Source organism: Sinohyriopsis cumingii, chromosome 14, assembly GCF_028554795.1.
Source record: "Sinohyriopsis cumingii isolate HCF-2022 chromosome 14, ASM2855479v2, whole genome shotgun sequence".
Taxonomy (NCBI): domain Eukaryota; kingdom Metazoa; phylum Mollusca; class Bivalvia; order Unionida; family Unionidae; genus Sinohyriopsis; species Sinohyriopsis cumingii.
The window spans coordinates 35,704,649-35,721,975 of NC_142974.1; the positions used below are offsets into that span (position 1 = coordinate 35,704,649).

Sequence of the window (17,327 nt, forward strand, 5' to 3'; positions counted from 1 at the left end):
ATGATGTCTTACTTTTCAAGACAAGTGATTGAGTGATTGCCTTTCTTTTCAAGACAAGTGGTCAAGTCATTCCATGCATGTCTTACTTTTCAAGACAAGTGATGAAGTCATTCCAAGCATGTCTTACTTTTCAATACAAGTGATGAAATCATTCCAAGCATGTCTTAGATTTCAAGACAAGTGTCAGTGAGTCATAGTCTTACTTTTCAAGACAAGTGATGAAATCATTCCAAGCATGCCTTACTTTCCAAGACAAGTGATTAACTCATTCCAAGCATGTTGTACTTTTCAATACAAGTGATGAAGTCATTCCAAGCATTCTTACTTTTCAAGGCAAGTGATTAAGTCATTCCATGCATGTTGTACTTTTCAAGACAAGTGATCAAGTCATTCCATGCATGTCTTACTTTTCAAGACAAGTGATTGAGTCATTGTCTTACCTTTCAAGACAAGTGATGAAATCATTCCATGCATGTCTTACTAAATTTCAAGACAAGTAATTGAGTCATTGTCTTACTTTTCAAGACAAGTGATTGAGTCATTGTCTTACCTTTCAAGACAAGTGATGAAATCATTCGAAGAATGTCTTACTTTTCAAGACAAGTGATCAAGTCATTCCATGCATGTTGTACTTTTCAAGACAAGTGATCAAGTCATTCCATGCATGTTGTACTTTTCAAGACAAGTGATCAAGTCATTCCATGCATGTTGTACTTTTCAAGAAAAGTGATCAAGTCATTCCATGAATGTTGTACTTTTCAAGACAAGTGATCAAGTCATTCCATGCATGTTGTACTTTTCAAGAAAAGTGATCAAGTCATTCCATGAATGTTGTACTTTTCAAGACAAGTGATCAAGTCATTCCATGCATGTTGTACTTTTCAAGACAAGTGATCAAGTCCTTCCATGAATGTTGTACTTTTCAAGACAAGTGATCAAGTCATTCCAAGCATGTTATACTTTTCAAGACATGTGATCAAGTCATTCCATGCATGTTGTACTTTTCAAGACAAGTGATCAAGTCAATCCATGCATGTTGTACTTTTCAAGACAAGTGATCAAGTCGTTCCATGCATGTTGTACTTTTCAAGACAAGTGATGAAGTCATTCCTAGAATATCTTACTTTTCAAGACATGTGATTCTAGCTTAATTTGATTATCAATGTTTTACACAATGATTGCAGCTGATGTCATCAGTCCATAATATCTTTCATCACTATTAAAGGATGCATAAACATAACTGGGAAACTGGCATATGCAAAATATCAAAATAAAATGTACAGGTAATTAAAAGAAAAAAAGATGCACACCATAATATCAAAAAATTGGAAGACAGACAAATGCAAAACATTAGAATAAAATGTACATGTAACTAGAAGACAGACAATATAAACATAATAAAATGTGCATGCATACATTTGTTAATATCAAAAATAGGTAAACGTTTTTAAATCATTTAGAAAGAGATCCATGTTCATGAGACCTAAAGAAAAAGAAATGAGTTTGGCATGGAACATTTTTCAGAATTTTTGGCTTGTTCAAAACTTGACAATGATGCCAGTGACACCATCAGCATTGCCATGACTCATTTTGTTTTCTCCAGAAAAGACATGATAACAATGAGCTTTGCTTTGAATATTTCATTTTACTTGGTCTGATGTTTACTTACAAATTGAGACAGAAGTGTCAGCTGGTTAAAAAGAGCATCTTACTAATGTGTTAGTGAAGCAGTCATTCTGTATCTACAAGAGATTTTTCTGTTTTTTTACCTCTGGGATGGTAACAATGAAAAGCAACATCAACCTCCTGGCCATGGTAATTGATTACTGTCCACTACAGCTTTCCAAACCTTTCATGAAACATTTAAATACTGAGTATTCCAGCTCACTGCCTTATCTACCAACAGGCAATTTGAGTCAGCTGCCCATGAGTATTCTAACTCACTGCCTTAACACTACCAACAGGCAACATTAGTCTGCTGCCCATGAATATTCTGACTCACTGCCTTATCCACCAACAGGTGATACAAGAATCAACTGCTTATTTAAACACTGAGTGTTCCAGCACATTGCCTATGTATCCACTGACAGGTGACATCAGAGTCAAATGCCCATTTAACATTGAATATTCCATCTCACTGCCTTAGCCACCAACAGATGACACTAGTGTCCAACTGCCTATGACTATTCACAGCTTAAAAATCCAACAACTCATAATATAAGAGCCAACTGTCTATTTGGCACAGAGTACTCCATCTCACTGCCTTAGCCACCAACAGATGACACTAGTGTCCAACTGACTATGACTATTCACTGCTTAAAAATCCAACAACTCATAATATAAGAGCCAACTGCCCATTTAACACAGAGTATTTCAGCTCACTGCTTATATATATCCACCAAAAAGCAACATTAAACCCAAATGTTCATGTAACAATGAGGATTCCAATTCAATGCCTTAGCCACCAGAAGGTGACACAAAAACTAATTGCCTATTTAACACAGAGTAATTGGACTTTTCAATAGGCATTTGACTATGCTATCACCTGTCAGCACTGTGCTGTCATTGATTCAGACCATCCAGCTCACTGCCATATTATTTTAATACTAAAGATGTTAAAATACACAGCAATTATTGCTATCTTCATATAATGTGCATTGTTATACTCTCCTTAAGAGGGCCTCAAGGGAGAAAAGTCCTTGACTAATGAGTCACCCTCTGTAAATAAAGCTTTATTATTATTATTATTATTATTATTATTATTATTATTATTATATCCAACCTAACTTTTTGGCCCCTTTAAGAGCAGATTAGACCATTTTATTCTTCATTAATCATAAAAATCTGCTGCAAAGGATCAAATCTCTGCATTTTTCCTGGCTATTTATTACATGCCCTTTAATCCTATACTGCTGACCTGGTGTTGGATACAGATGGTCAGTCTGTACTGCTGACCTGGTTATGGATACAGATGGTCAGTCTGTACTGCTGACCTGATTTGATGCAAATGGTCAATCCAGATGGTGGTGCTTGATATAGATAATCAGTTCCACACCCAGACAAGAAATATTGAGGGGTTTTCAATGCCATCAACATGATATGCTGTGATGAACATAATCAAAATTGATACATTTCAAAGTTTTGAATTCCAAACAAAACATATGGCAGAAAATATTTCAAAGAATAAATGAGCGAATATTTAATCAAGATAGAAATTTACTCATGTGTGTTGTTCCTAGTCAAGAAAAAACTCATTTCATTGGCAGAGATTTATCTCAGCCTGACAGCTTTGAGGAATCCCTGTACCATACCAGTTAAGAACAAAACACAAATGGAGTTTTATCTACTTACTCCTTCCACCATTCCAATACTCATTGTCAAAGCAATGGATCTTCCCACCACCCTAACCCCACATGGACTAAACAACAAATATTTCAACCACTCAACCCCACATTGTAAAAGCAATGGATCTTCCCACCAACCCCAATTCCACACTGTCAAAGCAATGGATCTTCCCACCAACCCCAATTCCACACTGTCAAAGCAATGGATCTTCCCACCACCCCAACCCCACATGGTCAAAATAATGGATCTTTTGACCAATCAACCCCACACTGCCAAAGCAATGGATCTGTACTGAATGTCAAATCAACTATTTAAGATTAAATGGCTAGGTAATAAATATTATTATATGACTTCGAAGTTTGCTATAGTCAGTTTGGTTAAATTTTGATACCATCTCTGCTAAAATGTAATAGCGCCTTCATGTACACTCCCAAGTATGCAATAAAAACTGCTTGCCTGCCATCTCACTGCCACTATACCTAGTCAGAGATTGGTATTCTGTTTGCCTGACATCTTACTGCCACTGTACCTTAGTCAGAGATTGGTATTCTGTTTGCCTGCCATCATATTGCCACTATACCCAGTCAGAGATTGGTATTATGTTTGCCTGATATTTCACTGCCACAATACATAGTCAGAGATTGGTATTATGTTTACCTGATATCTTACTGCCACCATACCTAGTCTGAGAGTGGTATTATGTTTGCCTGACATCTTACTGCCACTATACCTAGTCAGAGATTGGTATTCTGTTTGCCTGACATCTTACTGCCACTATACCTAGTCAGAGACTGGTTTTCTGTTTGCCTGACATCTCACTGCCAGTCTATACCTAGTCAGAGATTGGTATTATGTTTGCCTGACATCTCACTGCCAGTATAGCTAGTCAGAGACTGATATTATGTTTGCCTGACATCTCAATGCCAGTATACTTAGTCAGAGATTGGTATTCTGTTTGCCTGATATCTCCCTGACAGTATACATAATCAGTCCATTGTTATTCTGCTCAAGTATGCATCATATATTAATGCATCATATTGCAACAATTCCATAAAAATGTGGTTACATAGATTGGGGATGGCTACTCTACCTCTGTACAATTTCTTTCTTGCCCTGCCTCCAGACCTGTTCTGTCCACCTCTCTCTGTCGAATTCTCATCGCCAGACATATCACCCACTTCAGCCTCCTCATCTGGTTAATGACAGTGATGATATAGCCCACACAGAGTTTATGATGAAGTATACACTTATATAAACATTACATTGCCCTGAATTGTATCTTACAACACTTTGAAAAATGTATTTTCTTTAGTGAACTAAAGTAGACTACTTTGCAGTTTACTGGTCCCAAGCTCAATGATCAAAGTTGTTTGCTTTTTTAAGATAAGAGGTTGTTTGCCTCACTTTCAAGATTATTAGGTAATATTTAAAAGGGAAGGAAGGGACTGACCCCTAAGTTCCAATTAAATATTTAACCATTCCAAGTGATCAATGTTGGGACCAGTATTTTGCATTTATCCTTATATTCCACACAAAAGTGTTTATGTTGACCATTTCACATTCATGTCAGTGTAGATAATGTACTTTTCAAATGCCTCTCTATTGATTTGTCTTGGCCAGAAGAGAAGTATGGTTCCATTCCCAGGCTCAAATATGTGTGTATTTTTCCAATTTTGTCCTGAAATTTCCCATCTAGAAAAGATAGGTTGGAGACTGAGATGAGAAATAAAATAGCAAAATATTTTGTTTTTCGACCTACATTTCTAAGCAAATGATGAAAATGAAGTATAAAAAGAAATCAATTTTTATCACATATATTTATGGGGAGATGAAATATCTGCATGCTGTATTGTGTGACATTTTCCAGCAATTCTTTCATGACAATTCTGCCTGACATTTTTTTATATACAATTTGGTTAATGACTGCTTTTATGACATTGAAAAATTCAATGCTTATCGAACTAATAAACATGCCATCTTCTTTTTTCTTTATTCTGAAAATTACCAATTTAATTTATCCGCAAATTCCAAGGACGCAGGTGCTCCTACTTCATAAATGAAGGAAATTCGCTGACCATGATTCACTGTGAAATATCAATGTACAGTGTAGTTGGATAACAGTGATGTTCCCTTCACCTTCCAGGAATTTGGATTTGCTGGACAACATTTCCATTTCTCAAACTGCATAAGGGTTGGTAGGAATGTAATTGCATGAGTGCAGTACCCTCGGTTATGCTCAGACTACAATATACTGACATGACTGTAACATGGTCAACACACCATACTACAGTATTCCAAATCTAGCGATTCTCATTAGCTTTAAGCAAATAGTTAAGGTCACACTCTTTATCACACAATGGTTATTTCTCTATAATGAAAAAATAGAACATACTGTGAAAATTGTCAATTTGAAATTAAACCAAATTTTAAAAATTACTGTAATTTTCATTCCAGAAGATGATTCTAAAGCATCATATATATATATATATATATATATATATATATATATATATATATATATATATATATATATATATATATGTATATATATATATTTGTGTGTGTGTGTGTGTGTGTGAAAAAAGTATCTCCATGACTCAATTCCCGCATATTTTATCAGGAGACATAAAAAAATATGTGATTCATATTATTTATTCCCCTTCTATGACTGTACGTACAATGTGCTTATATCAGACATTTTACCTTTTACTCGAATCCTAAAAATTATACCATTCTTTTAGATAAATTTAATTCTGTCTTGAGAGAACTATCACTCCTTCTGCCACCAAAAGACGGTTTCTCAAGACAGATTGTTTCTCAGTAAAGGTCTTAATATTATATAATACTGTTGACCTGTTATGAAATTGTAGTTTTTAGATGGACATATGTGTGTATCAAAAGATCCTTAACGCTAAAGTGTATAGATTCAATTTAAATAATGTCTAAGATATAAGCCAAAACAGGACTTTTTTCTGGTTTGATTTAGGCGTCACTAATATTTGTAAAAAAGAGTTTCTAAAAGAAATCATTCAGTTGATGAAATTTGTCTTCTTCTAACACTTGTTGGGTTTAGTTTCAAAACTTGCAAAACTGTTGTTTGAGTAAGGAATCACTCAGAAACTCATCTGACAAAAAATTCCATAATAGAAACATCTGAAGGTATTAGTTGGGAGCAATGACCAAGTAACATGTCATTTTGTTAAATACTGCATATCAATCAGTCAAACTTTAGTTTTTGACAATTAAAATATACATTATGTTTCACAGTACTGAATAACTATGGTTATAAATCATCTGATGAAAATGACAATGCAAAACAAAAATATCTTGGATTTGCTCTCAAAAATAAAGTAAGATATTGAATAAACATCGGACAGAACATTTAGCTGACACACGTGAATCTAATGCAAGATACACTTAAAAATCAACACAGCTACAAAAAATAGTTAATATTAAGAAAGGAAAACTAGAAACCATTACCAACAAAGTATAACAAGGATCTACATTTGTTTAGGTCTATGAAGTGCAAAAATCCAAAGTTGTAATCTACTTCTGGTTTGGCACGCAGCAGAGAGCAGCTAAGATGTGGAATGATTTGATGATTTCAAGAAAAGATCTCCTGAAGAGACACTGCTTCTCTGCACAACGTTAATCCTAATCTATTTATACACTTGTCAGATGCAAAATGTAAATTAAAATTATGTAAAACGTTTTGATTATTCAGTTACCATAGAAACTGGCTAGCATGTATAATGGCTTACAAGTTGAGTTCAATTACAAGCTGAACAGACCAAGATCTGCTGTCACATAATGCTCTGGCAAATCTGGGTCAATGCAGTTTTATTAGGAATAATCATTAGAACAAGCATCATAAACATTGATTTTCTGCCACATTATGCAATGGCAGTTCAGGGTAGATACTGTTTGCAAATGGATTTGACTAATTAGTGAGTATAAATATGGTACACTTTGAAAATGAGTTTGATAACCAGATTAGATATCATATGATTCAAAATCATTCATAAACCTGGCAGTTCAGAGTACACCTCAAATTCTTTATGAAGTGTAGCATATTTAAACTTACCAGAACTGGAGTGCCTTCTTTCAAAATCTTCATACTGATTTTTCCCATAATTCCCATCTGCCTTTCCATGGTCTCCTTCTGCCTGCCATGGTGACAAAACTAACATTTCATTTGGTACATCTACTCTGAGTTGCAGATCATAAACATCGCCATCGCTATGTGCAGACACGATCCTTTCTTCATCATATCCATACTCATTTTTGTTGTCCCCTTCTTTATGGTACAGAGATGGATGTAACAAGTGGTCATCAAGGTTCTCCAACCCCTTCTTATGACCTCTGACCTTTGAACTAGAGTCAGGGTATTTATCCACATATATACCTTCATCCATTTCATTATCATCGTCTGGGAAATTTTCAGGTTTAGATGTTGGAAGCATTTCCACAGATTGTGCTTCCATGTCATGTGACTCCTGAGTTAATTTTGAAATGAGAGGGCATTCTGGGTGATGTTCTTCACTAGTATCATGCAAATATTGGAGTAAATTCTCAGGCACCTTATGCGCAAGACCAGCCTCAGCAAATTCTACAATGAAAATTGCAGGACTAATTAAATGATACATAAATAAGTAATTAAATTTTAGGACTAAATAATTAATTAAACTATGTTTTATTTTTGTTTCATCTGACATGTGAACAGCAAGACATAGGTATTCTTTTTTCAAGCATTTACAAAATTGAACAAAACTGATTTATTTTTTTACCTGAATTAAACATGAGATACATATTTTACAGCAGCTCTGGAACCACCAATTTTAAGAATATATGTAACATTTAAAGTCAGAGCTCTTGATATGTATTGTCCAGATAAGCAGTGTCCAGATAAGTAGTGTCCAGATAAGCAGTGTCCAGATAAGCAGTGTATTGACACATTTTATGCAAACAAATGGACTAAAAATCGAGTATGGAGAATAGTTTTCTTTTTCAGACCAGAGTTGTCAGTATATTATTTCTGTAAACACTTCAGTATGGTAGAATCAATCAATATCCCTTATATTTGATTCTAGATTGTCGGTGCATGCTTGAAATTATAGTGAGAACACAGTGAGAACCAGTCTCATTGATGGTTCTTTGTTCAGAACAATACTTTGTTGATAATTGTGACACTGTTTAATAATCAGTTATCAGGAGAGAGAAGGGGTAAAATTGTTAGTTAAAATCTTTTGTTTCCATGGTTTCATTCTGTTTATGTTTCATTATGCCCTTGAGTCTTGGAAACTCTGATATAAATCTTACTGTTTATACAAAAAGAAATTAAGGGAAATTATATAAATTATTAACTAATAATGAATCTTCAATTGAAAAAAAGGAACTGTATTTCATACATATGCCACATCCAGACTTATTGGCTCAAGCTAATTAATTATAAAAATTAACTTATGATGATAGGTACACTGTATCAATAAACTCATACATTTTCTTATCATGATGACATAATAACCTTTTAATTGTTATAATTTGTTTGAATTACATTTTACACTGTATCAACACTTTAGTGCACATTCATGGCATTTCAACATTAGAAATTTACTTTTGTATACAAGCATCCGCCTCGGAAGCAGGAGGTCGTGGGTTCAAACCCCAGTTGAGTCATACCAAAGACTTACAAAAATGGTACTAACAGCTGCCTCACTAGATGCTCAGCATTAAAAGGTTAGTGTTAGGACTGGTTGGTCTGATGTCAGGATAATGTGACTGGGTGGGACATCATGCTACATGTCTGCAGCATAATGCCCCAGTGCTAGACATCACTATAAGCTGCCACACTGCAGACATAGTAGCAATATGACTGAAAAATCGTAAAAGCTACGTTACAAATCCTAATCACACAGAGAATTACATTTTACACTGTATCAACACCTTCGTGCACATTCATGACATTTCAACATTAGAAATTTACTTTTGTATACAAGTGTGGTATATAGATAAAGGGAAGTTTTAAATTTCTTGCAGTATAAACAAAATGACGTAATTAATATTATAATGACTTCAAATTATTTACAAAAATATTGTAACGGAATGCTGTATTCACCTGAGGAGCATCCACAAAGTTGATGCAAACGTGCTAGAAGGACAAAAGGAATAAAGTATGGATATATTGGTACATGATCTAATTTGTATATTGCTACCCATCTTTTACTCATCAGATTTCTGATCCTGTTTAATATATGTGCTTCTTTAATGTATTTTAGTTTTGGAATGTTATTAAATAGAGCCATATAACAGAATCAGTCTGTGTTAGCCTTGGTCAATAAGTGATTTGATACATTATAAAGATTAAAAGTGGTCTTAATGACCATTAGACTCAGTCTGGTATCATAAAATGGTGATGTACAGCATTTACAAAATACTGTATTCATCCTAATACTTGCACTATGTGCTTAATAACTTATTATTTCATTAAAATTAGTAAGGCTGAAGCTCATCATAAAAGGTGCCATGAGTTAGCTCCCTTTCTCTATCTTGTCAGCTCTCCACTCAGGAGATGCTTTATCTCCCTTAATATGATTGTGCTGAACAATGTACACTGTTCAGTTCCTTTCTTAACCCATTAATCAAAGTGGTAAACAAACAGTTACCAAAGCTCAAATTTAGACTATGGCGCAGTTTCCAGTTGGGAATTCAGACTATGGAACAGCCACCAACAGGAAACTTACGAACACAAGCTGTGACACTGGAAGAAACACTAACCATCTGGAATGCAACTTAAACTTTTTTTACTTCAATAAATTGATCAAAGTTAAATAGAAAACTATTATGACTTCAGGATCATTAACCCATTCCATTTACACTTTTTCTCCACCTAATTTTTGCTTACCATATTTACTGCATATGTTGGAACATGAAAAAATAATTATTCTTTTTCTGTGTCCCAGAACTTATGGTTAAAATTTTGTTTAACCTACATCATTTGTCCCAAGACTTAGGGAATTTAATAAATTGTGTTCATTTTGTGCCCACCTCACCCCCGCCGCAACTGGCCATGCAGCATGTTACAATAAAATAGAGAAATAAAATGCTTATTTGATCATAAAATGAAAGAAATTAACCTTGTCCTGTTATCATTTATGCACCTTTTTGGTCGATATAAGTATTTTATTAAATGAAAAATATATCCAAGAACTGCACATAATATATAGCACATGCATCCATAGTGTTATTGCTTTTGTCAGACAACAAAGCACATTGGTCATTGATGTGAACATTGAGAAATGAATCATGTTTGGTTGTCATCAAAGGTTTGAATGTCATGAGAATGAAAGCAGGATCCTACAAAATTACATACAAATGAGAGAAAAAGAGTGAGAATTATCAACCCATTGCTTGAAAGCACCTGCCATTCATGTGTGACAAGGTGTAAGGTACAAAATAACCAAGAGTGTATTATATCCAGTGTAACAATATGACAATATCTCACAAACTAAAATCATCATTAAAAATACATTCACTGTGAGTACAAATGACAATCTTTTTGATTCCATGGGTTACAAAAAGTATTATTAAAGCAAGTTAATGCTGTGTTTACTATTTACACTGAAGAACTTGAAACCCGTTTGTGTCAATTATGACTACAGATGGCATATAAATGAAAGTCCACTGTTGAATAAACACACCTTGTAAAAGCCATAAACTCATTGTAAAACTTACCGGTAGGCTATCAGATACAAAGGTTAATTTATTACAAAGCAAGCTGACCCCAGAAGCAGACTTTCAATTCCTTTTAGCATGGAGATTTTTTTATAAACAAGCCAACATGGAGAAGCCAACTTTGATTTCTTTTTACCGGTTTTCACTGGGATTTTGAAAATGAATAGAAACAATGGAACACTTCGAAATGACAACTTCTCACACATTTACAAAAAAAGTGATTTCTCAAAGTCATATTTATCACATACATATCATATATAAAGAGGAATAAAAATAAAACAAAATAAACCACATTATAGATCTCTGCTATTATGGATAAGTTTGTGGTGCAATACTCAAGCAGTGAAGAGACCTTGCTTCATGCATGGAAAGAAAATTTGTTACGTAAAGCTTCACCTAAGAGACCCATAGGTCGACCAAAAAAGCGTGCTAGTGTGCTAGAGAGGAGGAGTGTGAAAAAGACACAAAATTGGAGACTCCAGTCAGGAGAGAGATGATGCCTACGAAAATGATGTCAGTCAAGGGCATTACAAGCTTTATAGATGAAAGCAAAAAGAGGAAGTTGTAAATTTCTCAAAATTAAATGGAATTTAAGTAACAGCAAGACATTTCAAAATCCACAAATCAGCCATTGCAAACTGGTTAAAAATAGATTTTTCTCAGCAGCTGAATGAATGGAGACATTTAGCAAGGAGTGGGAGACCAGTATCACATGGCAATGAGTTAGACTGAAAAATTGCAAAGTGGGTTCTCGTCCAACACGATCTGCAGATCCTCGTTAGTGTGGACACTATATGCACTTATGCCAAGGAATTTGTATCAAGTGAACGACCAGAAATTGAGTTTCAAGCCAATAGGAACTGGGCAACAAGTTTTTTAAGTGACACAACCTTGTGCTTCATTCACGAACAATGATAGCCCAGCATTTTCCAGACGATTTGGAGGAGAAAATAAAATTATTACACAAATTCATAAAGGCTAGAAGACAAGAAGATTATTTCGAAGACAAGATGATAATTAACATGTATGAAACTCCTATGTACTTTGATCTCATTCCCAGATGAACTGTCAAAAAGAAAGGTTTTAAAAGTGAGAATTTGCACAACTGGTGTGGATAAAAAGCATCTAACCTTAGTACTTGCAGTTTCCACAGTAGGAGATGTGTTGCCACCAATGATAATTTTTCGTGGTGTGAGGGAGCTAATAGATATTCAGGCACCAAAAGGATGGATCGTACGTGTGCAGGAGAAGGGATGCATTGATGAGAAGATGATGCTGCAGTGGATTAAAGAGATATATCTCAAGTATACATGAAAGGAACAGTCTCTTTTAGTGATGGATTCATTCCAGACGCATATTACAGATGCTGTAAAACAGGCTTTGAGAAGGGATAACATGGTGCCTACAGTTATTCCAGATGGATGTACCTCCAAGCTTCAGCCACTAGATGTCAGTGTAAATAAACCGGTCAAGACCGACATGAGGAAATGCTGGGCAAATTTTATTCATAAAGCAGTGGAAGGCCTTTCCAAGGAAAATAACATGTCTTGTATTAAGAGTGCAGATAAACAAACAGTTGTGGACTGGATTGAGAAAGCAGTTAAATTGCTTCGGGACAAGCCAGATCTGATCTGAAATCATTTAAAGTTTGTGGTATTAACAATAACTTGAATGGATGTGAGGACAATATCATAAAAGACACTGAATGTGATGGCAGCAACAGTGAAGTGGATGAATTTGATGGATCTGAGCCTGAGGAGGTTGAGTGGGAAATTAACAATGTGGACAGACTGAATGATTTAAATTAAATATATTAGTGGCATTCAAGTTTGTTCAGCAGTACTTGGATTATGTCAGATATCAGTGCTGTGTTCATAAGAGATGTTCGGTTTTGGAATTAGTATGTTTATCAATCACTCTGTACCATCACTATCTACCTGTATCTCTCTCTCTATTTCTTTCCATCTTTCTCTCTCTGAATATATTTTTACATAATTACAGTGAATAGTTTATAGTGTGCTCATCAATAGTTATTTATGTACGAACGGCAAATAAACCTTGACATTCAATTTTTTTTAAAAACTTTGTTGAATCATAAATTAGAACAGAAAAAGTTCAAACCCACAAATTCGCATCTAGGAAGAAAAGTGTAAACGAAAAACGCTAACAGCATTTTCTTTTTAAAAGTTTTCTTTAATAAAATTTATGTTTGAGTGCATTTTCCAACATGTAATTTTCAAATGATTTAAAAGGTGTGTCCCACAACTTAGACTTGAAAAAACAATGTGTCCCAGAACATATAGTGCACAAAAAAATTACTTTTAAAATAAATGTATGGTGTCCCAACAAATATGGTGTCCCAACATATATGGTGTCCGAATATATATGGTAAATACAGTATATAAATCAACTCTTACAATTAGTCAAATGACATTCAAACAGCAATGCAAAAATAGTACAACTCCACATAATATGTTGCCATAGAGATCTAAATGGGCAATACCTCTGACCATGTGTTTGAGGGCCTGGTCATTCTGTTTAACTCGCCAGTTGGCTGGGTTTTTCCAAGGCATCTTGCGCTCAGGGCGATCTTTCCTGAAGTATGTAAAGCCTCCTCCTGTTTTCATAAGGCGGTCCTCATGGTAACTGGACAATGACAAAATACCATATATCCATCAGGTGATCATCAGAATATTATTATGCAAATTTTAACTTCTTTCTTTGCCCAAGGGCAATTCAGACAAAATAAACCCCCTCAGGTCTGTCATTTTGCCCAAACACACCTATAAATTGAAACTGACTTTAAACTGTCTACAAGACATTCATGCCATTCCCTTTTTACCATTTCAATGTATTTGCCATCAATACGGACTTCTATTATTTTATCCATTACTTTATCCTACAAGAGGTGATTTTCTACTATGGAAACAGTTCCTGGTTTCAACTGTAACCTATTTTCAGTTCTCCCATTTTATACAATAACAATTATTTTCCGTAACAACTTTTGTGAAGTGTTTTTATAATGTTTTAATCCAAGGACATAACGCAAATTAGGTAAGAAAGTGATTATGTTACATTCAATAAACACTGAATTGGATATAGTTCTAAAATAATAATAAGAAGAAAAATAATTAAGTTTTCTTGAATTGTCAGTCAGTTGTTCAAGAGCTTTTTGGATTATGTAAGGGCAGCTCTTATATTTCTTTTATTCCATTCATCTCAAAATACCAAAGCATGTGCTTTCTCCCAATGCTGTTATGGTGTTATATATATCTTTATATTTCAACTTTTGGTACGTGACTGTATCTACCAGTATGTACAATTTTTTTCATGACTGTAAATTGTAGTGACTATAAAGTAGTAATTACAAAGATATTACATAACTGATTTTGTACATGGTGTAGATTGTATTTTAAGATATTACATTGTTTGCATAGAATCCATAAATAGATATTGTCATGTTTCGAATAATAAAACTTGACAAGTTTGGGGTAATTTCCAATTGGCTGATGGGTTCAAGTAGGTTCTTAGAAGAAGTTATTTACCATTAGATGGGTTAGGTTACATGAACAAGCATTGTGAAATATTAGATTGAGTAGTACAATCTGTCATGTGGGCTGTACTGTGAGATACTGTAATATTAGACACTTAAAGGTGTATAAAGAGAGATAACTGAGCAATCAAATTCATTCCTATTTTGGATTCATTCCTAGTTTGGATTCTTGTGTCATGTGTTACAATCAGTCTGCAGATGTGTTTAATGTTGTGTTGTCTTAGATAATTTGAGAGGAGACATTTGTTAGGATTATTCATTGGAATTACAAAGTGTTCATTGGACTACTATTTTTATTTTTCCTACAAATACGAACAAGAATATTTTTGTGTTCCAGAAATTCTTCTTCAGAAAGTTCCAGCCCTACCTTCCAAAAATCAAATGGCTGGTCCCTTCAGAAAGTTCCAGCCCTACCCTCCATAAATCAATTGGTTGGTCCCTTCAGAAAGTTCCAGCCCTACCCTCCAAAAATCAATTGGTTGGTCCCTTCAGAAAGTTCCAGCCCTACCATCCAAAAATCAAATGGCTGGTCCCTTCTGAAAGTTCCAGCCCTACCCTCCAAAAATCAATTGGTTTGTCCCTAAAGCTTACTGTAGCTCTGAGCTTCGTTCACATCCATAGCAAAGTCCCATCCGAAGACATCCTGAACAGAACCCTGGAAAATTATACTTTGGCTCACGTCTCTCTGTCTGCATCAGGAATTTATGATGAAGCAGCATTCGACCCACAATCTGGAAGTATGTCTTTGGTCCCACCAAAATGTCATGCCGCAGAAAGGAAAGGGAAGGCACCTGAGGCAGATGCTGTAAACTGAAGTAGATAAAAGAGTTATCTCTCTTGGAAGCCAAAAGCTACAAGGTGTAGTTATGAAAGCTATATGTTTCCTCTGACTATTAGTTTGTTTATGACTTGGGTAAAATTACTAGGTGTAATTTTAGAGAACAACAATTTTTTAACTGATTTCATAAGGAAAGTTCACTCTTTGCTACTCTGTGATCCAAAGTTTGATCCTAACAATGAATATATGCAGCACATAAAGTCAAAGATAGTAATTTTTTTGGCTCACTAATTTTCACCTCACAGACCTGTTTACCATGTTCACATATGTCTATCAGAGGTTTGGCAAAATTCTGTCTATAATTTTAGCATAGTTTATTCTCCTACAACTGACAGCTGGTCTAAGAGTTTCAGATGAACCTCACAACGTATGTATGCAATCATGTGCCCATTTCTACCATAGCTGATCATCTATCAGCTGATGAGCTACCCCTTGTCATTCTCTTCCATACCAACCAATTTGCATTAACTGACTGAAGGAAGTTCACAATTATATGCCTGCATTTCAAAGATGATCATCTGACCTGTTACTGCATTCAGAGTGATCATAAATTTCACTATTTTCTTTTACTAGACAATAGCTCAGTCATACTTGTGGGCTTGACTTGGTCCATAATCCTACCATGTGCACATGTAGTACAAGCAAGCAATCTCATGTGCTTTGGTTATTTATTTTTAGAGTCTAAAAAGTGCATAAAGCTCTGACAATTGCACTTCTGTGGGAAAAGTCAATACCATGAACCTTAGACCATCATTTGTTGAAACTATGAAGAAATCATACCAGAAAACAGTTATTCTGTGAGAATAGTGATCAAGCAGTTAAAAATTTTCATACCTAAAATCCAAAGTAAATAACTACAGGTGAAGGTATTCTTTGAAAAGTAAAGTCTTTAACAACCAGCACAGATATCATTTTGGATGGATGATTGAGGTATGTGTAGCATAATTAGTAGTCCCTATTGAGGTATGTGTAGCATAATTAGTAGTCCCTACTGAGGTATGTGTAGCATAATTAGTAGTCCTTATTGAGGTATGTGTAGCATAATTAGTAGTCCCTATTGAGGTATGTGTAGCATAATTATTAGCCCCTATTGAGGTATGTGTAGCATAATTAGTAGTCCCTACTGAGGTATGTGTAGCATAATTAGTAGTCCCTACTGAGGTATGTGTAGTATAATTAGTATTCACTAATTGCTAGAACGGATAATATAATGGACAGGTGGTGGTGGTAGTGTTAGCAGTACTGGCATCCTAAAAGGTAATATTGTGGCTGGGTGAAGACTATAATATATAATATAATGGATTGGTAGTAGATTAGTAGTAGTAGTAGTAGTAATAGTAGTAGTAGTAATAGTAGTAGTAGTAGTGGTAGTAGTAGTAGTAGTAATAGACATACTGGAGAAATAGAAGAAAAATAGCAAGGTGACCAACAAAATCTGTTCTATTACTCTTCTCTTTAAAAAGAAATATCATGCACATGTATGTGTTACTAATAAATTATATTAGTATTTACTCTTCATAAAGACATGTTAAACTAAATAATAAAATATTACCGTTTGTTTTACCGATGATGTGCATTATCATACTTTCTTGTTAAGAGGTCTTAAATGATAATATTCCTTGACTAAATGAGTCACCTGGTATACAAAATTATTATTATTATTATTATTATTATTATTATTATTATTATTATTAATTATATATACCTTTCTGCCACAAAGCTGACATCTTCTACATTAAAGACCTGGAATAAAGGAAAATAAACCTTACATACAATTTATAATAAAACTATTCAACATTATTTTACAATTAAGTACATAATCATATCCATAACTTTCAACGTAAAGGAGCTGTCTGCTTG

At 34.5% G+C, this 17,327-nt stretch overlaps 1 protein-coding gene across 1 annotated transcript in view; it reads right to left on the minus strand.

Annotated features, from left to right (window-relative positions):
* Nucleotides 1–17,327, minus strand: part of LOC149783569 (uncharacterized) — a 194,812-nt gene that overhangs the window by 110,188 nt on the left and 67,297 nt on the right. The window contains exons 2-6 of the mRNA XM_089931831.1: nucleotides 17,173–17,210; nucleotides 15,221–15,439; nucleotides 13,580–13,722; nucleotides 7,430–7,954; nucleotides 4,436–4,537 (exon numbers count right to left, since the gene is read on the minus strand). Coding sequence (XP_089787957.1) covers nucleotides 4,436–4,537; nucleotides 7,430–7,954; nucleotides 13,580–13,722; nucleotides 15,221–15,439; nucleotides 17,173–17,210 — 1,027 coding nt within the window. The remainder of the gene's footprint in view (nucleotides 1–4,435; nucleotides 4,538–7,429; nucleotides 7,955–13,579; nucleotides 13,723–15,220; nucleotides 15,440–17,172; nucleotides 17,211–17,327) is intronic.